General features: G+C 37.7%; 1 protein-coding gene across 1 annotated transcript in view; it reads right to left on the reverse strand.

Moving 5' to 3' along the window:
- Positions 1 to 7,151: 7,151 nt before the first annotated feature.
- Positions 7,152 to 25,147, reverse strand: part of PTH2R (parathyroid hormone 2 receptor) — a 288,624-nt gene continuing 270,628 nt past the window's right edge. The window contains exons 11-13 of the mRNA XM_075178631.1: positions 21,822 to 21,960; positions 21,418 to 21,459; positions 7,152 to 8,222 (exon numbers count right to left, since the gene is read on the reverse strand). Of these exons, the coding sequence (XP_075034732.1) occupies positions 7,827 to 8,222; positions 21,418 to 21,459; positions 21,822 to 21,960 (577 nt within the window). The 3' untranslated portion in view covers positions 7,152 to 7,826. The remainder of the gene's footprint in view (positions 8,223 to 21,417; positions 21,460 to 21,821; positions 21,961 to 25,147) is intronic.

The raw sequence follows: 25,147 nt of genomic DNA on the forward strand, positions 1-25,147 counted from the left end.
AATGTACATATGACTCTTGGTCCTCTTGACCTGTTTTGTGTGAACACATCATTGTGAGTCAAAAGGGGACATTGTTCCTCTGATGCCAGATTCTGTTCCAGTTGGCCATCCACTCCTATGGTTTTGTATTAGTCTGCTTAGCTGAACTTGCATTTTGCTTTTGCCACCATTTCAATTATAATTAAAACTGTGACCTTATTTGGCAAATTTATATTGGTGTCTGTGTGTTTATTTCATTATTAAAGCAATATGTTTAACATGTTGAAAGAGGTTTATTGTGCAGTGGAAAAAAGAATCACCATTATGCAGTTTATGATAAGAGAACCGCTATGCCGAACACACTTAAACGCAATATGTATGTGTGTGTGTGTGTGTGTGTGTGTAATGCACTTACCTATTAAGGGTTAAAGCTTTGTTAAGCTATCCACATCAGCCAATAGAATCCGTAGGGGAGGTCCTTGCCTTTTTCTATATAGATCCCCTCACTTGGAGATTTTGCCTCTTTTGCTGCACGGAATCCCTGCCTCCCTCCCTTTGCACTGTTGATGTTTTTAATGCTTGTTTTAATGTTTTATCTCCCACATTTACAGACAAGGCACAGTTGGCAGGAAAGTGTTGTGATCAGCCGCTAATAGAAGACACTTTTGCTGATAGGCTGCATGTTACTTCCCTCTTCGATGTACATATGGCTCTTGGTCCTTTTGTTTGAGGGACCCCTTGACTTATTTTGTGTGGACATGTCATTGTGAGTCCAGAAAGGGCGTTGTTTCTACACTTTAAAAACTGAGTCTATTTTCTATAATGAACTTCATCATCCATTTTTGGAATAAAGAGGAAGTTTACCTGAACTGACATCAGCTTACCTGAATTGTGTAAAAAGGAGAGCGATTGCGTTTGCTAACACTTATCAACACCAATGGATATGTGCTAATTTGATTTTGAATGTAAACTTTAGTCGAATCATTGCACCGTATGGACAGAATTAGGCTGGATAACTGGACTACCTGCATTTTTTCTCTCTTAAAATGTTATTAATAGGCTGCTGAGTTAAATCTTGTCCCCTGGGCTAAAATTTGCCAGCTAGCCCCTGTGTGTATAAGGAAAGTATTTTTTGGAAATGTTTTCTAGTGTTTCTAATGCAATTAAATACATTCCATCTATTTATGTTAAACTTTTGAAAGAAATATGAATATATGGAGCTTATTCAATACTCCATTGTGAAAGGCATTGATTTAGAACACTTTATTCCAGCAACAGACGGTATAAATTAGATTTACAGGTTTGTGTTAGTAAGAAAAATACCCCCCCATGCTGAAAACACATTCAATATATTCACACTTTACACTTTCTTTAGATAACTCTGCACCCTGGTACCACCGTATAGCTTTATACACATACAGTGGTCAAAGTATATAAGTATATGTATTAAGTATGAGGAAAATTAGTCAAAAGAAATACAGGTTAAATGTTCTTCTTGGCCATTAGCCTGCTTGACAGTCTTTGTTTGTAGCCAGAACAATTGCCTTAACGGACAAGGGTTTAAATAATAAATAACATGTAAAGAGAAAGTAATGTATACATTTTAAACTTGAGCTACAAGTGAGTAATTATTGATATTTGATAAAAAGTTAGACAAACATGGAAAATTACTTATTCTTTTATTGACAAAAGGTCATGCCATAAATTTCAAATTGCACTTTCATATGAATAACACATTTGTGTGTAGAATTTTTCACAATAAATTAGGCCATTGTAATAATTGTTATATATAAATATGATCTTTCCAAAAGTCCTTAGAAAAGCCATATAAAATATCTGTAGCTTATAAATTAGTTCAGAACTATTTTGCAATGAAATAATAATAATAATACAAAATAGAAAATTGAAGGATATTCTATTAATCATTGGACAAAGAGGCCATGTAAAGGATATAAAGGATAGGTAAAACCATAATACAAATAAATATACATGCAACATGTGTGGTATATAAATGAAAAATATACAATGAGAAATTAGACACAAGAAAACATTTTCTTCTTAATATTAATTTGTTTCCAGCTTAACTCTAATGTATTTGAACAGAATTTAAAGCATAACTCACAAAATTATCAACTGAAAAAATGGAACAAAATAAGCCACTTCACTATGAGCACCTACCCATGCCCATTTCTAGAAAGACTCCATTTTGATAAGATGAAATGGAGACTGTTTTAAGTATGTTTAAAGAGGTATCATTGCTATTAAGATAATTCAAGTTAAATAATATAATTTCTTTAACAGAAGCCATATACAAGGGCAAATTGTGCCAGTTATTTTACAACTGCATCAATGGATAATTATGATCATGGCCCCATCTGCCTACTACATGCATCTACGTAGCTTGCTGAGAATGTTATCAATAGTGGTAACCTTCGGATTGATCATGCTCATATAATATAAACCATTTAAAAAGTTGTAAGTCATTTAAGGAGCATGCTTGCATGCATATATTTGTAAGGGTACATTGAGCAACTTTTAAAAAAAATACTATTGTGGTGACAAAACAGCCACATTCATTTAAATAATGTCATGTTTGTAGCTAGCAACTGAGTAACTTTCTAGGATATGTACCACATAATTGAGCACGCAAATATGGAACTGTGATCACAAGCAAATGTAGATTTAACAAATGTGTCTACATATTTTGCAGTTACTGAAATAGGAAAATTAGCAATTTTAAAGGCTATCAATAACAATTTTAGACACAATTAAAAATAATAATGAATCCTTTAATAACAGCTGTCATTATAACTGAGAGAAGAACGAAGCCTGAGGGAAATTAAAAGATGAGGTGTGTGTTCATAACTGTTTGTCCCTCTCTAAGGTGATAAAGTAAGCAGACAAAGTAAGTCTGGTGTACACCCATTACTGTGTCACTGGGGAAGGTCACTTAGGCAACATTATAAATTGTACTGGCTGCTGGTGCTTTGCCTCTAGGACAAATTGAGATGATAAGTTATAATTCTTCTCTTCCATCTCTCTGTATTTTGTTTCCTTTTATCTTGCCTTATCCCCTGTTTGCCTCTGCTCAATCCTACCCCCCCTTCACCTTCCCCTGCTCATTTGCCATCCCATCACTGATGTCGGCGAAATACAGTGCCAGTAGCTTGTTGGGCTGACTGGGCCTTAGTTTGGGCAGCACTTCTGTGAAGCTTCCCCCAGACATACTATATTGGGGGAAGGGGCTGAGTTTTCAGATGCTGGAGCCTGTAAAGGCAGAAGTTTGCAACAGTGCTTTCTTTCTTTCATTTGGACTAATTACAAGAGCGGGAAAGCCAAGGCAGTCTTGTCAGTTAACTTCTTTTTTGCTAAGCTCCATGGGCAAGTGGATGTGGCTCTGCATTTTCTCATTAGCAATGGCTTGAAAGGTTGGTTGCAAGAACACCCGGTCCTGCTGGATATGAGCAGGCACATTAGCCCCACTATGTTGATGCTCTTGAATGTACATTTAACGCTACATTTGTAATTTGTTTTTGGCGCTTTCAAGATGAGTGAATTGATAGCCTCTTCTAGATTGGCTCCAATCAATGCGTGTTAGCTAAGCATGTAATTATTGTTACTTCATCAATGACCTGAAAAGTGCACAAGTCCAAATGTGATTCGCTTGGCCAGGGGATATGGGTGATTTTGTCCGTTAGGAGGAAATTCTCAGTTTACCCGGTTAAAGTTTTCAATGGAGCATCCATACAATACATCCTAAAGTTGGGCAGGTGGAAGTGGAAAGCTTTCAAGAGGTATGTGAGGTCATCTCTCCTATTTTGAATTTCTGTGCTGTCTTTCTCCTCTTTCTGTGTTTGTTGGCTTATTGGTTTTGGAAGCAAGAGTGCAAAGGGATTTTACCAAATTTTTCCTCTACAAGTGGGCCCGCTTTGCTGCTGGTTCCACAAGGTTTTTTTATGCTTTTGCCTTCACTTATGTTTCCTGTTCTGCTCTGGTTGCTTTTTCCCTGACCCTTTTCCTTTTCCCTGTCTATTTCCTTGCTGTTTGTTTCTGGGTCTGCCTCATGCCACTCACTGCTTCTGTATTGCTATGATCTGGCAGCTGTGAGGGCTGCCATCCTGGTGTGTTTCCTTTGCTGCCTCTATTGTTGGACTCCTCCATCTGATAAGCCACAATGTCTTCTTAATGAATGACATTGGGATTTTCTATCATGCCTCACAGCTCATCGGGCCCCCCTGTTGGTCTGGGTATCTGGCCTCTCCTTTGGGCACTGAGCTGCTTTTAACCAGGCAGCAGCGAACACATCCATCTTTCACGGGCCTGTCGTGATTTCCTGAATGGGTCAGTGCAGTTTGCACAGGGCTGGTCAGTTGTCAAAAGTGATCTTTAGTCAGGGGGTGCCCCATATCTTAGTGGTCCACTGTGGGGAAAATAATTTGGACCGTGTTAAGTCCATCAGGTTAATTTTGCACATACAATTTGAGCTGACTTGGATACATTCCTTATTGTCTGACTTCGTCCTCTTCTGGTCCAATATAGTTCTCTGAAGGATATGAGGTACTTTTTAAGCCAGGATCCTATGGATCAAGTCAGGATCCAATGGATGTATTGTGGGTTTTTTGCCAAGCGGAAAATCCTTGGATGTATTTTGTTTTTTTTGAACAAGCATGTATACATGAAATTACAGATGAAGAGCGTGGATGCAGGTGTGTACTACAGAAAGTGTTTTTATTTATTTTAAATTAAATAATTTTTAAAATGGGTGTGTGGGCATGTATTGAACTGTAGTGCACTAGGGACAAAATTGTTTATTACAATTAAATCTTTTATTATTACCCCACACCCACCACCCAGGGGTATGGGAAGAGCACTAGTGCTTTCAGCATGGGGCTGGGTACTCCAAGGTAGGGGGTGCATTTGTTTTACAGACCCAATCTCCCTAGGGAATCCAGCCCTGGATGGAAAAACCTTGTGCTGGTAACAGTAATATCAAAAGGAACCCTTGCTTTTTGGCAACCAAATTTGGGTGGGGATGCTGTTTTCAAAAATGTATTTATTGCCATTTTATTTTTATTTTTTATGTAGTGTTGGTGGTTGGCTGCTTGTTTATATATTTCTTTTTTATTTAGTACTGGTGGCGTACTGCTTGTTTATTTATTTGTTTATTTTTCAAGTGCTGCAGGTGGTAGTGCTGGCATTAAATTTAAAGCTTTCCGACGACATTACAACCTGTTGACAGTCACAGTCACAATGTCGTCATTTTAACTATGGCGACACAATGAACGTCGACATTCTGATTGTCAACAATATGGTGTCAACATTCTGAATGGTGATATTTTCATTGTCACCATTTTGTGCCCAACCCAGTGGGTGCACATTAGTTTTATTTATGTAATAGCTGAACCTGCTTCCCTTCGAAGAGTCAGCGTTTGTGTTTCTGCAGGCACCAACCTTGGGGGCAAGCTTGTCGGTTGCGTTCCATTAGGCTAGAAGGGATATGGGTTCACGGATGCTTAAGATAAGGAATACTCAAGTTTAAGGATTAGGGTGTGCCCAGGTGAAATGGTTCCCATGTATTGAGATTGAGACGGTAAATGACCCTCACTGTGATATTAGGATTTTTGGTCCTAGCCAATCTTCTTATTGTTTTCTCCACCACCATACAATGTTTTGTTTTAATAAACTATTTATTTGCCAAGTGATGTGGGGTGTCATTTAGTATTAGTAGATAGGTGAGAGGGGAAATAAAAAGAAAAAGAACAACAACCGTTAAGCATTTTATTTTTTATGCAACACAGTAATGATCCATGGACATTACCTTAGAGCAGGGTTTCCCAAACCCAGTCCTCAGGGCTCCCCAACAGTGCAGGTTTTCCAGATCACATGTGACATAATTAGGACCACCTGTGAATCTGTTACAATGTGTCAGTCAATAATGAATACACCTGTGCTCCAACAAGGAGATATGGAAAACCTGCACTGTTGGGGAGCCATGAGGACTGGGTTTGGGAAACCCTGCTTTAGAGTATTCAAATCTGTAATATTTTCTTCATTAAATCCAATAGGGGTAATTTCTGAATGTGCAAAACAGTGCCTCCACATTTGTGACTAGTTATGCAGCCCTTTTTGAATAAGTGTGTCTGTACATCAATATGGAGGATTTGTGTTGGTCAAAAATGTGTATCTTCTGATGAAGGGAGATGGGAAGGTTGGATATCCCTAGCTAAATACTGGTTAAGAATACTTAAACACCTCATATTGCACCACAGGAAAAAATTGGATTTCATATTGCAGGAAAACATATTTAAATGAGTTTCAGGTTGTAAAGTGATGGACTTAGAGTACGTTCAATGGTTCCATAACTGTAGTATACCCTTTTCTTGCTGCAGAATAACTGTTTTTTTTATCAGTTGCTTAGAAGATGTTAGTTTTCTAGAGTGATCTTTCAATGGCATGAATTTTGTGCCAATCAGGTGCATTTCATACAGGTAAGCATATTTATATGTGCACAAGCAAATAAACACATAATAAAAAAAGCTGAACCCAGTATTAATGTCCAAAAAAAGGAAAAAGTTGATATTATTTAAAGGGATCTAGTGAAAGCTGAACTGCAAAGTGATTTTTGTATACTTTCCACCACTCACATTTTCATATATACCTACAATCTTGCAAATTAGTTCCATTCCCATTTTACAGGACAGTTCCCAAAGAGTGTCATTTGGGAAAGCACCTTTTATGTGCTAGATACACAAATAAGGACACTTGCACAAAACTAGAAATGACACATGTGAATATATATTTTTCAGCTACTAAACCATCATTAACCACCAATTGGTATTAAAATTGTATATGCATTCATGGTTCAATTATGTGAAAAAACTGCAATAAATTATGGACAATCAATCCTATCATTCAAATTGATATAGTAACTTTAAGGTTTTAATTTGGCCTTGAGTGCTCAATACAATATTAAGCTTAACATTCCAAAAACATAACTTTTTAAAAGTATCTTTATAAACACTTTATTATATAATGCAGTCCCACATTCCCATTTACAATATTTGATATTACATTCAAAATATGTGCCAAATACAAGAAAATATATATGTATTATGTGTCAAATTTACCTTATAATACAAAAGATATATATATATATGTATATATAGCACAAACAAATTGTAATTTTTTTCAATGCCCTCTCTCAATTACAAGTATAATAAGACCATGTCAATAGCAATATCTATAAAATACACATGCAAGCCTTCCATATATTTGGAATTTGGTTGACATAAAGTTGTGGGTTTATATTTTAAAAGTGTATTGTACAGATATGACATTTCAACTCAAGTAACATTTCTGTTCTTAGGTTGCCAAAGTATTTTTGCCCTGAGACATTGAGGTTTTTATTCATTTAAATTATCTTTTTCCGTGGGGCCATATAGGTGTATTCAAATAAGGTCACTATTCATTCAGTGCCATATTTTTTTGTTTAACCAAAAATGATTGTAATGAAGTAACAACATTTTATTGAAAGCACAGCAATGTAAATTTAAATAAACATTTATTTTAAACCAATGTTATAGAGATATTTATATGTAGTACAGCATTTACCATTATTATGTTAACAGAATAGCTTTTTTTCAAGCTATTAAGTAATAGCTTTATTGTTTGCCTTCCCTCCAATATATTAAGAAACACTTTCAATAATCTTTATTGTGCTTTATATCAGACTTTGTTACTGAATCATCCTGAAATGACCTTCACAAGGCAAACCCTGCCAGTATGTAAAAATAAGTGTACCCGTTTTTATGTTAAGTATCCTTAGGACCATATTCTGAAGCAATTAATTACAGTGTTTCTTCTATTTCATTTCTGTTGACCTCTGCCTCTGTGCTCATATGCAATGGCCTTAGCGTTTCCTTCAGAGATATATCATCAACTTGCTTTTCCTCATCCTCATTGGCCTCTTCCTGGATCCACCGAGGCAAACAATCTTGATCTGAATTACTTCTTACATACCCTGGTAAAATCATATGTCCATCAACTTGTTTGCTGACACTTCGACTGACTTTGCTGGAGATCAATACCATGCGCGAGCTAGTTACCATTTGTGATTGGCTGCTTGTGCTTTGTGTCATGTTTGTCAGGACCGACCCATACCTGAAGTTACCACAGCGTGTTGTGCTCTTCCAATCAAAAGCAAGATTCCATCTAGTCCAAGTTTTCTTAATTTCTGTCTGAACCTAATAAAATGAAGAATATAAAACTGAATCTGTGACATTAAACTCCATTAAGCTTAATATGCTATATGGTGAGTCAAACATGGAAATGCTTCATTATACCATAAAATACCAGACTTAAATATTTTCACAACAGCAAAAAAGTTGTAAAGATAGCTAATTTTTCATGAAAAATTATAATATATTTTATTAGGTAGCACATAAAAGTGTACACAAATTAAAACACTTGTCGATTACAATTTTTACATAATGAGTACTCATGTAATAGTATCTTAAAGGCAAAAGAACTCAATTGTCAAAACTATATTAATTCTTATTAAATTATATTTTAAACAGCTATTGAAATGGTATCAAATAGCTGATCAGCAGGGCCCTGGTACAGAAACTTCTTAGGACCCTTCCGAAGCCACCAAAGGGAATGGGGATACACCAAGTTAGTGACCCATGCCATTACATGAGCAGGCCCGGGCCACAGTACTTTATACTAGCCCCCTCTCTCTAATCAGTTAATTGCACTATCCCATGAGTTCAATTATATAGAACAGAGACCATATAGGTAATATGCTAACCAAAACAGTTAAATAGCAAAGAGTAGCATAATATCAAATGTCAGTTGTAGGAAATATACTATATTTTTTGTTATAGGTGAGCTACCTAGTTTTATAAAATTTCTATAAAAATGTTCATATAGTACATAATGTAAATTTTTATAAACAGTGTTTAAGCTGTGGATACCACTTCCATTAACCATTTACAGCTCGAGAAAAAAAAATGCATTAGCCAGCTGCTTATCACTTTGCCATCATCACCTTCAATCATTATTCTGCTTCATTTGGTTCATGAAGTATGTGTAGGTCCTGTGTTTTACATTATAGTTTATTTTTTCTCAGCCCGCTCCAAGTTATATTTTAGGTACTTTTTTTCTTTGCTGGTACTTGGTCTTGGTAAACAGCAAATATAGGAAGATTCAGTTTTGTAATGTTTATTGCACATTTCAAACCTCAATACAGATTGGTAATTTTGGGATTTGGTGAAATTCAATATTTCAGATTCTAATGTTTCATAGCTGGTAAATCAGTTTGCAAATGTCGTGCTGGACAAATATTGGGAATGATTGAGCTGAAGCTTTTGAACAAACAACCACCTTTGGCATTAAATACTTATATTGTTTGCATACCTTGTTCAGGCTTATAGTCTTTCTTATAGTACAAGAGATTTTTATTTTATCTCACTCAACCAATTCCTACAGAATCCTAGTCAGATAGTGATTACTCATCTACAGCATCAAAAAACAATGTATATTGATAAAGACACAAGCAATTAACCGCTATTTACAAATATTAAACTCAATTTAATCCCTTAGATAAAAAGAACACAGATGTGACGATACTATTTAATTAATTGAATTAATTAAACACTTAGGAGTTAATTTAGAGGTCGCCGCATATGTGCATTTTGGCATACATATGAAAAGAAACATGAAAGAAAAAGCACACATGTAGTGTCAGATACATTTTGCGATGCAAACAAGTCAAAAATATAATACTTATTCCAGGGGTATGCCAGTGTGTGTTTGTAAGCCTGACTGATAAGCAGGTGTTAAGCATATTTGTTAGTATACAGTGCAGAGATAATTTTTTCCTATTTTTAACAAATAATTAAATAAAAATATATTTATATACATTATGATATTGTATTTACAAGGTCTTAAATAAAAGCGAAAGTTGCATTTAACATATAAATAATTACCTCCACTTTCATTGTTTATCTATTTAAAAATGAAATATGAATTGTTCCCAGGGAAGGGCTGGCAAATTTTAGCCCGGGGGGCAAAACTCGACTTAGCAGCCTATTTTAAAGAAAGAAAAATGCAGGTGGCCCAGTGACCCAGACCAAGGCAGCTCACTATGGGACCGGGCCGGGGGGCAGATGCCTCCCAGCCCCCAACCCAGCCTGACCCTGATTGTTCCTGCAGCAGTCGGTATGGAAATTAAAAGTATTGCTAATAGAGGACCGCTAATTAATTAAATTAATTGATCTAATATAGCTGCAATGATAAAGGTAAAGGAGCGATCACTCCTGACCATGCCCCCACAGTGATGTCATCACAAGGGAGCATGAATGGCCATGGGAATGGCCAGTGCATTTTAGACGAACGCTATGCATGAACCATAGAAACAAATTCCATGGCCAGTAAAGGCCACCGCTTGCTCAGATGCTTACGCAGTACAGGATGTAAACTGGCTTCCTGCTGGTTTATATTATATATATATATATATATATATATATATATAGAGAAGTGGAAGTTGCAGCAAAGTCCTGCCATTTCTACTGTAGATAAAAATGCATAAGTCTTATTTGCACACATTTACAAATGTATGTTAAAGCTACCCGCCACTCCACAGCGCTTTTGCTAATAGGGTGGTCCTAACTCTAAACAATGAGAGTCTTAATATTTGGGCCATACATATATGTGTTTTTAAATTGAGAGCTAACTGACCAGGAGGAACCCTAAAAGCCTCCAAATAGCAATCCAATGCCAGCATTCCCCCTCAGCTACTGACACCAACATGCCTCTCAGACAAATACAGAAGGGGAAGTTGCTCAATCAATTTATAGGCTCATAGCAGGTGCTTGAAAGGGTGGGGTTATCCTAAAAGGAACAAACACACAGAAAGATCCCCAGCACACGGCTATAGCAAGCAATGTTATATATATATATATATATATATATATATATATATATATATATATATATAAGAGCAGCACATTGCAGCTCTATAGGGGGCAAGAAATTACAGGTTTTGGAGGCTTTAAAAAGTCTCCAAGCCCGTGCAAACACACATATACACTTCTTTGAACTTCCTACACTACAGAAAACTTACCTGGCTCCTGGTCATGCTTTCCTGCACACTTTGCATCTTTCAACAAGGTATTAACATTACTATATACTATATTATACTGTATTTAACCTACAATGTATACTATAACTATATTATACTGGCCTGCAATCTATAGTATAACTATACTATACTAACCTGCAAACTATCTTACTGTAAATATACTAGCCTACTATCTATTTTACTGTAATTTACTCCTATCTATAAACTATAACACTAATACTGTACTAAATATATACACTATGTTTAAACTATCCTACCATCTAAACCTGCATTATATACTGTTTCTATACTATCCTACCATCTCTGCAATATATATTCTAACTATACTATATACATTATGTCCTGCCATGTACTATCATCTACATTCTATCTATACTATCCTGAAAAAATGTATATATATATATATATATATATATATATATATATATTTATATATATATATATATATATATATATATATATATATATATATATATATATATATATATATGTGTGTGTGTGTGTGTGTGTGTGTTTGTATATATTAAAGATGCTCAGGCTCTTTCACGGGCCCTTGGAATTGAAAACGAGGCAAAACGTCATTGTTACGTCATTGGATCTCGCGAGTTTTGGATTCTATAAGTACCGCCCTCCACAACGATCCAGCACCATATCACAGAGGGACACAGAAGGGGAAGCACAGTTCTTGGCAGTCTGTAGAGCAGATGGGCAGCGTCATAGGTAGAATAGAAAGAAGAGGGGTAGCAGTGTTCTTCAAAGTCTCCAGTGCCATTCAGGAGAGCTCCATTGCTAATTGCCATAGCTGAAATAGAAATACTAGAGCTAGCAGGCTTGGTGTAAATCTGCAGTCATATTACACTGTGTTATATAGGTAACACACAAAGAGGAGAGCTCCATTGCTAATTTTCATTGCTGAAAAACAAATACAAGCGCTGACAGGCTTGGTGTAAATCTGCAGTTATATTGTACTGTGTTATATAGGTAACACACAAAGAGGAGAGCTCCATTGCTAATTGTGATTGCTGAAATAGAAATACTAGGGCTGGCAGGCTTGGTCTTCTGAAATTGCAGTCAAAGTGTACAGTGTTATATAGGTTACACACAAAGAGGAGAACTCCAATGCTCCTTTGCTAATTGTCATTGCTGAAATAGAAATACTAGGGCTGGCAGGCTTGGTCTTCTGAATATGCAGTCAAAGTGTACAGTGTTATCAAAATGGATTCACAGCAGTACACTCAAGAGCAGGAGCACCAAGCAGCTGTTGCACTAATCATTATGATAGTAATCCCTCTACGTCATCTTGTAAAGCCTATGTCAAAGTGCATAGAGTTTGTAAGTCAGGGAAACCACAATGTAAAAAACACCTTTCAACTAGGTCAAGCAAAAAAGACCTGTAATCCAGGCAAAGTTATCTGCAGAAGAAATAAATTTGCCAACATGCCATTCTACACACGCAGTGGCAAGAAAAGAATGAGGCCTTCCCCTTTTCTCTATGAGTGCTGGTTCTGCAACTGTCATTGAGGCATCTTCTTGTAAGGTCAGTCATGACCAAGCAAGGCCTTATCATTCGGACTATAAAAGTTGTGCCCATAAACTTTCACGTGTAAAAGCCGAGCTGAAAGAAAACAGAAAGGCATTGGAGAAAAATGTATGTTCAGATTCAGAAATGAAACAAATCTCTGGGGAGAGTCTGTCCACGAATGCTATGTGTAATCCTGACCATTCTGATAGTGTACCCATAAAGCAGGCCCCTTTCAGCATTTCTGCAGATGTGTGCATGAACAGCCCAAGTGTAGCCGGTGATACACAACTTGAGGATGCAACTTTGGAATTGCAACAGGATGAGGGTTATATTCATGTAGCCGACGACTGTGCTAATGAGGATGTTGATGAGGATGATGTTGTTTGTGTAAGTCCTACACCGGTGGAAGCAGTTCTTGCACGTGATAAGAAGAAGGCCATTGTCATGCCTGGACATAAAAACCAAAAAATCCACCTCTTATGTGTGGAATTATTTTTACCCAAATCCTGACAACAGTTGTCTAGCCATTTGTAGCGTTGATAAAGGCACAGTCAGTAGTGGTAGGGTCCTTTACCATTTAGGAACCTCATCCATGTTACGGCATTTGAAGTGAGTTCATGGCAAGTTGTTGGTAAAATCAGAAACTTATGCTAAAACAATAACAACAAGCAGTCCATCATCAGCTAGGTCTCTTCTCTCAGCTACATCCCGATGCCTGCAATCTACACTCACAACACCTGCAATCTACACCCACAACACCGCTCTCATCAATATCCTCAGTCTCGATCGGAGTTAGTCCTGCATCTAAATTAATAAGGTAAGATGACTCCTCCACTATCCTGGATTATTCAGAAGAATTATTGAGCGTTAGTCCAACTGCTGCTGCTGTTGCTGCTGCTGCTGCTGGGGGTGAATCTGCATCCCAGAAGCAGACCAAGAAGAAGACTACTAGCAGTTTACAACAATTGACTGTTAAACAATCCTTTGCAAGAGGAAGCAAGTATGAAAGCTGTCACCCATCACAACACCATTTCACTAGAAAAGCTATTCCTCACCTCTACCAAAAGGTTCATAAACATGTAATTATTGTTCTACAAAATTTTATTCTACCCACTGTACACTTAACCACAGATATGTGGACAAGTGGGCAAACTAAACATTATATGACTGTGACAGCAGGAACAGCAGTAACATTTGTCAGAGGCAGGCTACTCTGTGTATCACCAGCTTCACTAAGAGGCATACAGCTGAGAATCTGTTACAAAAACGAAGGGATGTCATTGATACATGGCTTATCCCGCTTGGACTCGCCTCAGAATATGTCATTTCTGATAACGCCACCAATATTGTGAGAGCATTACAGCTGGGTGAATTCCATCACATTCTCTGTTTTGCTCAAACAATAAACTTGGTGGTGCAGAGCTTTTTAAAAAATGACAGGGACATGCAGGAGATGTTGTCTGTGGCCCGTAAAATATCTGGACATTTCCGGTATTCGGAAACAGCATGTATGAGTTTGCAAAAGTTACAAGAGCAATTTAATTTGCCCTGCCACCAACTGAAGCAAGAGGTTGTGACAAGGTGGTATTCCACCCTGTATATGCGTCTGCGGATGGAGGAACAGCGAAAAGCCATCCACGCCTACTCCGCAAGCCATGACATGGGGGATGTATTTTACTCAAGCGCAGTGGAGAATGCTTTCCGTGTGGGTAAGGTGCTGAAACCATTCAAAGTAGTCACCTGGGAAGCGAGTTCAGACACTGCTAGCTTGAGTCAAGTGATTCCCTTAATTAACTTTTGGAAAAGCAGCCTGAGAAACTGAAGGGGAGATGAAACAAAGCAATTACGAGTAGTATGTCGAACTTGTGGATCAAGTACTTTATTCGCTTCGCCAGGATCCAAGAGTTATCAAAATCTTGAAATCAAATAACTACATTTTGGCGACTGTGCTTGATCCTTGGTTTAAGAGCTATGTCTTCTCTTTGTTACCAACTAACCCAGATCTGAAGAGATGCAAGGAGTTCCTGGTGAGCAAGATGACTGCTCAAGTGTTATGTGACATGACGGCGTCTCCTCCTTCAGTTTCTCACTCAACTGCTGACATTTTGACATCTGGTCTGGTCTAAAAGAATTGACCAAAAAATGTGACACCTCTGCCGTAGCTCCACCTGATCCTACTATCAACATCCAAAGGATGGTAGAGGATTATTTGAACGACAGCATAGAAATAGACACATCAGACAGTCCTTTTACATACTGGGAGGAAAAAAGGAAATTTGGAGACCCATGTACCAACTCACTTTGCACTGCCTAAGCTGCCCACCCTTCAGTGTGTACTCTGAAAGATTTTTCAGCACAGTCGGGAACCTTGTCAGCGATTGGCATAGAAGGATACTTTTTTCAAGATGTGGAAAAGATGATGTTCATAAAAATGAACTTCAAGTTTCACGAGGAAGGCGTTTCCCGCCAATTACATCAAAATACTGAGATTTCTGTAATGGTGGATTCCAATGGTGATGAAGTCATTTGCAGTCAATTTTGACCACCTCACCGGTCACAATATTATTTTCATACACTTTCTAACAAAGACTGCAGCGACCTGGCTGGATGCTAAGCGACAGAGCAATGACTCAAGCATACAGCAGTTCCTAGCACATCTAGGAAACATTGCCACACAGCAGTGTCAGTAAAGAAAAGTAATGGAATTAGCAATGGAGCCCTCTTGAATGTCACTGGAGACTTTGATGAACACTGCTACTCCTTCTTATTCTATTCTACCTATGATGCTGCCCAACTGCACTAGAGACTGCTAAGAACTGTGCTACCCCTTCTATGTCCCTCTGTAAAATGGCGCTGGATCACTGTGGAGGGCGGTACTTATAGAATCCAAAGCTTGTGAGATCCGAGTCCCATTTACGTAACAATGACGTTTTGCCTCGTTTTCAATTCAGAGGTTGTGCGGATCTGCTAAGTTCAAGTGTTTTGGTTCTCGGGGTACAGTGTGTCCCGAACAGCACTCACCTGAGTCTGGGTGATGCTTATGTGATGCAGGGTTAACCAAATAACAACCACCTGGTCTGTCTAAAATGATTAAATCCTTCCCTATCTATGCCACACACTAACTTTGCGATACTAATTACCACCACCAAGGTTTTTCGGACAAGAGCTGACACTCTTATTTAGGAAGCCTTCGGTTCTCCCTAGCATTAATCTAGCACAATTTACTTTAATCAGAGTTCACATAAACCACAAGGTTTGCACAGTTTCAATTAGGTAGCGTCTTGAGCAAACTGTCGCGTGAATTCGTAAGAACACAGAGACTAGAACTTATGAAGTGTAATTTAATATGGAAAATACATCCACAATGCTTAAGATAAAAAGATAATGAAATACATACAAATATAGTGCAATTGTTTCTTATAAAATAAATGGGATGAAAGTACAGAGCATTACTTACAAATAATAATCTGTATGCCTGGGGCAGGCAGGAGAGATCGACAGTCCTTCAATTAGATTGATCCCCAAAAGTCTGACAATTTGTCCCTCCAGACACAGGTTTTTAAGCAAACTCAAATGGGACGGCATTCACAGGGGCAGTGTTAATGCTAATGTGGGGGCGAAAATGTCCCCTGGGTGTTACCTCAGGTTTGGTCAAACTATTCCTAACTTTTGACCTGTTGGTAATTCTTCACAGATATATCTCAGAGAAATAACTCCCCCCTCAATAAACCGGTCATAATCCCCCGCACGTTTACATACCAAACATAATGGAATTACAACAATATCCAATCTCATCTTGAAATACATGTGCCTATGGCTGTTCCCTGTGTAGTTGGTATCTGTTTTAAACCCCTGGGTGGTTTTTGCCCCTTAGTACAGAGCGGCCTCCAGATTTCCCAAAATATGAACTATGACAACATTTTCCTTTGAAGGTCATATTTCTATATACCTGTATAGGCTTTCACATGCTGCCTACCAGGATCTCCAGCTGTGATTAGCACCACAAAGTCTATTCAAGTCTCTAAAGCGAACATCCTGGAAGCTGCTAAAAGTGGCAGGCTTATCTCCTCACACTGGGATGTAAAAAGCCATCAAACACAGTTACATCAGACTCTGTGTCTTTAACTTCTACACTAACTTATCAATGGATTCATTTGATACAACCTATTTACACTGCAGTTATGAATTATCCCTTAGAAATAACTGCAAGCTCTCTATGTTCACGACACCGAGCCTGAGCATCTATAGTTATAAGATAAGGTAGAAAGGGTACCTTAATTAATAAACCTTTCCTGAAATATATATGTTATTTACTATCTGCACTGTTAAGGCCCCCATACTTCTCTGCTTCTATTTTCCATACATTCTGATATGCCTTTTTTGCACCACTGTTTTATTTTTGACCACATGATGGCTAGTGGCTGGATGTTGTATGTGTTTTAGCTAATTCTCAATACTCTTGTCTTGTGACATAATTGTGTATACAATTGCCAGCAGTGGTTCTGTTTCTAGAATACTCATGCCGGTGTATTTGAAACAAAACCATACTCACCTAAATGTGTTATCTTACCCATTCCTCTTCTGCATTGCACTTATGTGCACAATATGTTTGCACAAACCTACCTGCATTAAATAGTAATGCATGTAGTGCAATGCAGTAAATAGTAAGGTATGCAACTATTATTTCATTAGTGGTTAAGTAATCAATTACACGGGAAGCCACATGTACCCAGTAAACTTGCCATTCAGTGTATAGTCATGGCCAAAAGTTTTGAGAATGACACAAATATTATTTTTCACAAGTTTGCTGCCTCAGTTTTTATGATGGCAATATGCATATACTCCAGAATGTCATGAAGATTGATCAGATGAACTGCAATTCATTTTCGAAGTCCCTCTTTGCCATAACAATGCACTTTATAGCAAAAACAACATTTCCACTACATTTCAGCCCTGCCACAAAAGGACCGGCTTATATCAGGTCAGTGATTCTCTCGTTAACAGAGGTGAGAGTGTTGACGAGGGCAAGGCTGGAAATCACTTTGTTATGCTAAATGAGTTAGAATAACAAAACTTTAAAAGGAGGTTGAAGCTTGAAATCATTGTTTTTCCTCTGTCAACCATGGTTACCTGCAAGGAAGCATGTGCAGTTATTATTGCTTTGCACAAAAAAGGTTTCTCAGGCAAGGTTCTTGCTGTTAGTAAGATTGCACCTGAATCAACCATTTATCGGATCATCAAGAGCTTCAAGGAGAGAGGTTCAATAGTTGTGATGAAGGGTTTAGGGTACTCAAGAAAATCGAGCAAGCGCCAGGACCATCTCCTAAAGTTGATTCAGCTGTGGGATCAGGGCACCACAGGTGCAGAGCTTGCTCAGGAATGGCAGCAGGCAGGTGTGAATGCATCTGCACGCACAGTGAGGTGAAGACTTTTGGAGGATTTCTTGGTATCAAGAAGGCCAGCAAAGAAGCCACTTCTCTCCAGGCAAATCAGGGACAGACTGATATTCTTCTACAGGAATTGAACTGCTGAGGACTGGAGTAAAGTAATTTTCTCTGATGAAATCCCTTTCAGATTGTATGGGGGATCTGGCAAAAATGCTTGTTCAGAGAAGGAAAGGTGAGCACTACCATCAGTCCTGTGTCATGCCAACAGTAAAGCATTCTGAGACCATTCATATGTGGGGCTGTTTCTCAGGAAAGGGAGTGGGCTCATTCACAAGTTTTAAACCAGTATATATGTAATAAAACATATGGGATGTGCCACAATATAATTACACTGAAAAAATTATATATATACAGATGGCAGAAATGGTATGCTTGGAATTTATTGATAGCAAAATTGATATATACATTAAAATTGAACCAATGTACATTAAATAAAGTAGGTAAAATACAGAATAAAGTATAAAAAAAAATATTAATATAGTGTGTCTGGCCAGTACCCTTAAATATGTATATTAAATATGGATGGTTCCAAAAGAAAGTCCCAGAAAAAATATATATGAATAATGTAAATAAGTACCACAAATTGTGTAGATATATGATGGTATATCTAATCTTTGATACCTCTCTATTAGGTGCTTAGATGAGATATATCGTTGGAGCTCAAAAATCAGTATAAAAAAGAAAGAAAACGAAAAACGAAAATAAAAAAATATATATATATATATCTATAATATAAATGCTTAGTGACGTGTGTTAGTCTGTCTGTGTGTGTGTGTGTGTGTGTAAAAAATAAAACCAAGCTGCAGCGCCACCTGCTGGGCGGAGTTATACACTGACCTAGTAAATTCTTAGTGTGTGTGGAAAAAAAAATTCAGAAAGGGTTTAAATTTGGTATTCTAAGATGTTTTTAATTTGTTAATTTAATTTGTTAATTGTTAAAAGTGTTTATAAAGATTTAAAAAAAATATATATTTCTTGAAGGAGAAGTGACAGTTGGGAGTGGTTGGTGGTTGCCTGGGGTGACAGTGGGGAGTGGTTGGTGGTTGCCGGGGGTGACAGAGTGAGAGGAGTGTGATACTCAGGACTGTTGAGAGAGATCCCTGTGTCTGGATAGACATCTGGATAGATGTGGCGATAAAGATGAAGGATGAGGTGATGGAGAAGAATGATGAGGTGGTGACTGTCAGGATCTGCCTGCAAGCCCCTTGCAGTACATACTGCTTTGCATGGCAGCTCCTGCCCTTTTGTCCTATTATTGTATTGTATTGGCAGTTCCTCCACTCACCAGAGGAGCTGCTATTGTGCTTTATTGTGTGCATTAGGGGTTAACCTTCCTGTTCACTAATCATTCCATGCACCTGGGTGTGGTCCATTTAATCCTGTTTCCCCCAGCACACAGGGCTGGCTATTGTTGTCCCATCCTGTGATGTCATATGCTTGTGCAACCTGTGGATTCTTCCTCCTGCCTTGCTTCTCTGGTTCATGCCTGTTTGGAACCTGTTCATACTTCCCTGCATTAGCTGCTTACCTGCTGGTTTCTGAACATTGGTATAATTTCCTGCATCTGCTTGCACCTGGTATTTACTACTGCTCTCAATTACCTGCTATTTATACCTTTCTGCAAATAAACAGAGTGTTTTCACCATATTCGTGACTCCTAGCTGTACTCCTGTTTGTGACCGTGACAGTGACATGTGGACAAAACCATGTTAAAAAAGGGCGCTTACGTCGGGAAGTAACGCTCTTCCCCTGAGGAGGCCTTGGCTATGGCCCAAATGCATGACAAGAACCTTTTTAACACCTTAAGTAGCTTGATTTGACTAGAATGCATGAGTATCATGCACGGGTTAACTTGTGTGTGTGTGTATATATATATATATATATATATATATATATATAAATATATATATATATATATAGCTGTCGTATATTAAAAGAGTGGACACAATGTGTCTCTTACTGCGATATCCTCATGCCTCCTTCTCTCTTTTGGTAGTATCAGAAGGCACTGTCTCAATTACTGGAATGATGACAAATTGCAGAGTCACTCGTTAATGGTGCTCTGTATCTCAATAGGGTGGGAATTCACAGAGACCCTATGATGCTTCAGTAGGTGGTCCGATAAAATATCTATGTAGACCCTCCGTGGATGTTGTAGTGGGGTGGCGGGGTTAACTGCGATCTCTCGCGGTATCAGCTGGGTATTATATCCGCTCAGTGTCGCCTCAATAATATCCAATATAAGTTTGATTGTTATAATAAGAGGTCCGATAAAGCATCTGTGTGGACCCTCTGTGAATGCTGTGGTGGGGTAGCGGAGTTAACTGCGATCTCTCACAGAATCAGCTGGGTATTTATTACGCCCGATGTGACCCCAGTAGTATCCGATATACATAAAAAAAGTCTGTATGTTCAGATCCAAATAACCAGCTATACTGATGTCCAAATGAAAGAGAGAGTGGTGGATGTTGTTCTTATGATAATTATTCAATGTAAATTTGCAAGTCCAAAGTAATAAAGAGAGTCTTCCTGTTCCATCTAACGTGTTTCGTCAGCTCTGTGGCCAACTATTTCAAAGACAAGTTTGCCTAAGAACACAGCCATGAATAAAAAATGGTACCAAAACATTCTCCAAGAGCAACTTTTCCCAACCATCCAAGAACAGTTTGGTGATGAACAATGCCTTTTCCAGCTTGATGGAGTACCTTGCCTTTAAGCAAAACTGATAACTAAGTGGCTCAGGGATCAAAACATTGAAATATTGGGTCCATGGCCAGAAAACTCCCCAGACCTTTATCCCATTGACAACTTGTGGTCAATCCTCAAGAGGCGGGTGGACAAACAAAAACCCACAAATTCTGACAAACTTCAAACAGTGATTAGGCAAGAATGGGCGGCCATCAGTCAGTATGTGGCCCAGAAGTTGATTGAGAGCATGACATGGCAAATTGCAGAAGTCGTCAAACAGACGGGTAAACACTGCAAATATTGACTCTTTGCATAAACTTAATGTAATTGTCAATAAAAGCCTTTGACACTTATGAAATGCTTGTAATTTTACTTCAGTATTCCATAGCAACATCTGACAAAAATGTCTAAAAACACTGAAGCAGCAAACTTTTGTCCATGATTGTACACAGTAACTAGACTTCATTCTTTAACAACTGTGTGAAAGTAAAATGACTGCATTGAGAAAAAAAGTAAACAACATTTTCATTAAATTAATTTGCTTTCCACTTTTGTTAATATATTTACTGCATAACAACAGCATGCAACAGATAAAAAAGAATGTAGATTGAAATTCTATGCTTTGACACAAAACTTACCTCACCATTGCAGTAACAGTAGATTATTGAGACAAAGAAACCCTGTTGGAAATAAAATAAATACTCCGTTAATATGGGAAGAACAACATTCAGTGGTTTACATTTTTGACCAATAGAAGTTCCCTTAAAATTAGAGAATTGCAATGTGGAAATTTGCAGACAGCTATCACACTTGTACAACCAGTAGTTGGGAAAGATAGTATTGAAAATCTAAACTTATTCAAATTCACAAGGGATACATTTTATGGGAATAAAGTAATCTCCAAATATAGGGAACAGGCCAATGTTTATGAGACTCATTTGCAATTCCTTATTTCATAACTAAGTTATACAACAACCTAAGTTTGTATATAGATAAAACCTCAAACATACATTTAACATTTCAATTGAATGTGTTCCTGCACCTGAAATGAGTTGAAGAAGAGTTCAAAGTGCATTCGAATCTCCCAAGCTAGACCAGTAAATGTGTGTGGTAAACAAACAAAGACAATGTAGTGGACACCGAACACTAGGATTAGAACTAGCGTGGATTTTGCCAGCTTCCTGAAAACAGAAGAAGAAATACATATTTTATGTTATTAACATTGATATAAATTGTATATGCTAAATAATAAAATGCCATATACTTACTAGTGAGTAAAAAACAAAACATGTTCATAGAAAACATAAATTCAGTTTGGAACTTGGACAACTTTTCTCATTCTGCGCACACCTCTACCTGCTCCACTGAAAATAATGACCCTGTCAGTTAGTATCCTGGTGAGAGTTGTCAATTTTTGTCTTGGGAGAAAAAAGTAATAAGTAGCCTTACTGTAAGGCATTATTTATCATGCACCAGACCCTCATAACACTCGGTCGGGGTCCATTACGCTTACCTGCCCGGGACTCCCTTTCTTCTTCCTCTTCTCGCACTGAGTGCCGAAATCCCTTCATGGCAGCTGCCATGTTGGATTCAGGTAGTTAATTGACACTTCTGTCTCACAGCCATTGGTTGACCAATCATGGCCCCAAACTACGTATGGCACCTCTGTCTCTTATATAGTGCCAGATATTCAAGTCCCTCTGTCTGTTCAGTTGTGAATCATCCGTGCTGCAGATCATTTCACCCACATGATATCCAGCTCTCAAGCTTCTCATCTTTACCTGGACTCCAGACAATCCTTGCTGCAGATCATCTCATCTACAAAGTATCCAGTTCACAGCTCCCCAGCTTAACCTGGACTCCCAGATTATTGGTGACAGCTATCCGTTTCCCATGCCAGTTATCCAGCCTAAACAGCTGTCCTGCCACTTCTGGGCTATCTTAACTCTAGTACCCGATTTCTCTTCAACTCTACATTCTCTAACTGATCTAGCCTGATGCCTACTCCAGGAACTGCGACCTGTGAGGCAGAAGCTGCAAAGTTCATACCTTCTTGGGTGGGTCCCTGGTGAACACCTTTGCCTCATTAGATTCCATGCCTCCCTGCAGGAATGTGTCAAACCAAGCAGACCACAAGGATCAGGCAGGGATGCATATTTGTGAAATTATTATGAGAAGATATGCGAAAGTAGCAACCGATGGCCAGTCAAGGAGTTTACAGAATAAAAAAAATGGTTATAACTATTTCTGAAGACTTCTGCAAGACTATTTAAATTAAAATATCAACTCCACTGGGTGCCATTAATGATTTCTAAAAAAAGCCCTCAAGATCAAATCAGGGTAAATGTATCAAACCTTCTAAAAAGGAAAATTGGAGGTGTTGCCCATAGCACCTAATCAGATTATAGCCAACATCTATCTAGTACATTCTAGAAAAAGATAGCTAAAATCTGATTGGTTGCTATGGGAAAAATCTCTTCCTTTTCCTTATAGAGGGTTTGATACATTTACTCCCTGGAGGCGATTTCTCTTATCTCTTTTTCTCAGATCACCTATGGATAGTACTTTCTTTCAGTTAGCAATATGAAACACAGTTGGGCAAAGTGCAACCATAACCTTCATAAGAAGTGTTAACAGAGGGACAAAATGGTTTCTAAGAAAAGTAGCTCTCTCAATATATATGTGTTCTAGACATGTAGTCCCATATAGGGAAACCAGAAAGTGTGAAATGAGAAGCACTTGGAGCAATCTTAAAATGAGATTATATTCCCAAAAACAAGTTTATTTTTAAGATAAAAGATCTGGATATGAAAATTGAACTCTTACTGTAAATTGATTTCACCCTAAAGACTCATATTGAGAAAATTAGAAATTTCCATTTCTAGTTTTCACTTTGTGTATTAGTCAGGGTTAAATCTATATGTGTGTGTGTTATCAGAGCTTTTTCATTCTCCTTCTAGCATCCTTGAATTAAAGAACTGGCAGAACAGAGTAAACAATTTCCTGGAAATCAATCCTAGTAGAATTTTCACTTGGGACTTTACTCATTGATTTACTGAAAATGATATTCATTTCTTCTAAACACTTGCTAGTGTTGCTTGCTATGATTTTCTGTCACCATTGGCTTGTTAAGAGGTAACATATGCTAAAGAGCTAATTCCCAAGATGTGCTTATTTCTTAATGATTTATTTATGGCAAAGTGGAGAAAATAATATAATACTAGTTTAAAAATGTTAAAAGATAACATTTGCCTACATCTTTCCTCTGGTAAGTGTTAATGAATGTGAAAGAAAATTCTCTTTCATGTTATCCAGCTTTTTTCTGCATTTAATTGAATGTCTTCAATCAATCAGTAAATTAAACATTTAACATTTAAGCCTCTATTAATAGAAATCCCTCTGCAGGGTTTAATTTAATAAAAGTGTAGACACACAATTAGTTTCATTAGTTATAAAAATACAGTCTAATATTATTCAGAGCAATCAATTTGCAAAAAAAAATCCTTTTTGTATCATTGATTTTTTTTTCTTGTTACTTTAAAATGAGTCACTCTAAGGTAGTATGGTTTACTTAAAATGGATTACTAATATTTATTTCTTTAGTTTGCCCTGTAATTGCTCCTTGTTTGTTTGTTTTTGTTTTTTTGTTTCACACCTCTTCCAAAGAGTTTCCCAAAAGTATTTCAAGGTACAACTTTCTGCAAAGAAATTGTAAGCATGAGGGAGATACTCAATATTTGGTGGGATTTATTATTCTTATACTTTAATTGCAGGCAATGTTTCTCCTCGTTTTTATAACAAGGTAGTGGATTTTTTGATTCGAGCAGAAATCTGCTGACAGATAATATGTGTGCAACTAATGGGTAAAGAAGTCAAAATTAAAAAATAGCAGTTACTATGAAAACAATAGATGTGTACAGGGTATGTGACCATTTGACTCCCTAGGCAGGGTTTCCCCCTTCTCACATAGATTCTGCCCCACCTCAACTCCTTACTTTGTGTGTATCTTCTGACACATATACCCATTAACTACTTAGGGTATTAACAACACACACTCTTTGGTAGTTTCTTTCTGAAGTGCAGACATGGCCCCACTATTGGACTACACAGCTAACAACTGTTCATCACTGCTTATAGCATTGGTACTTTACTAAACAAATGTCAGCCCTGCAATTCGTGGCAATAGGCAGCAATAAACTGTAGGTTTCTACTCATGCCCCTTGCTGTTGGTTCAGAAGGAGATACTAATTCACTAACTGAGTTAGCTTAACCATGCTCCTAACACTGGTGGGGGAGGTTAGTGTTAGGTAAGCTAAAACTGTACCTGCAACCTATGTTTCTTCTTGGAGGTTTAAAAAGGATACCAAC

This window comes from Mixophyes fleayi, chromosome 7, assembly GCF_038048845.1.
Source record: "Mixophyes fleayi isolate aMixFle1 chromosome 7, aMixFle1.hap1, whole genome shotgun sequence".
NCBI lineage: Eukaryota > Metazoa > Chordata > Amphibia > Anura > Limnodynastidae > Mixophyes > Mixophyes fleayi.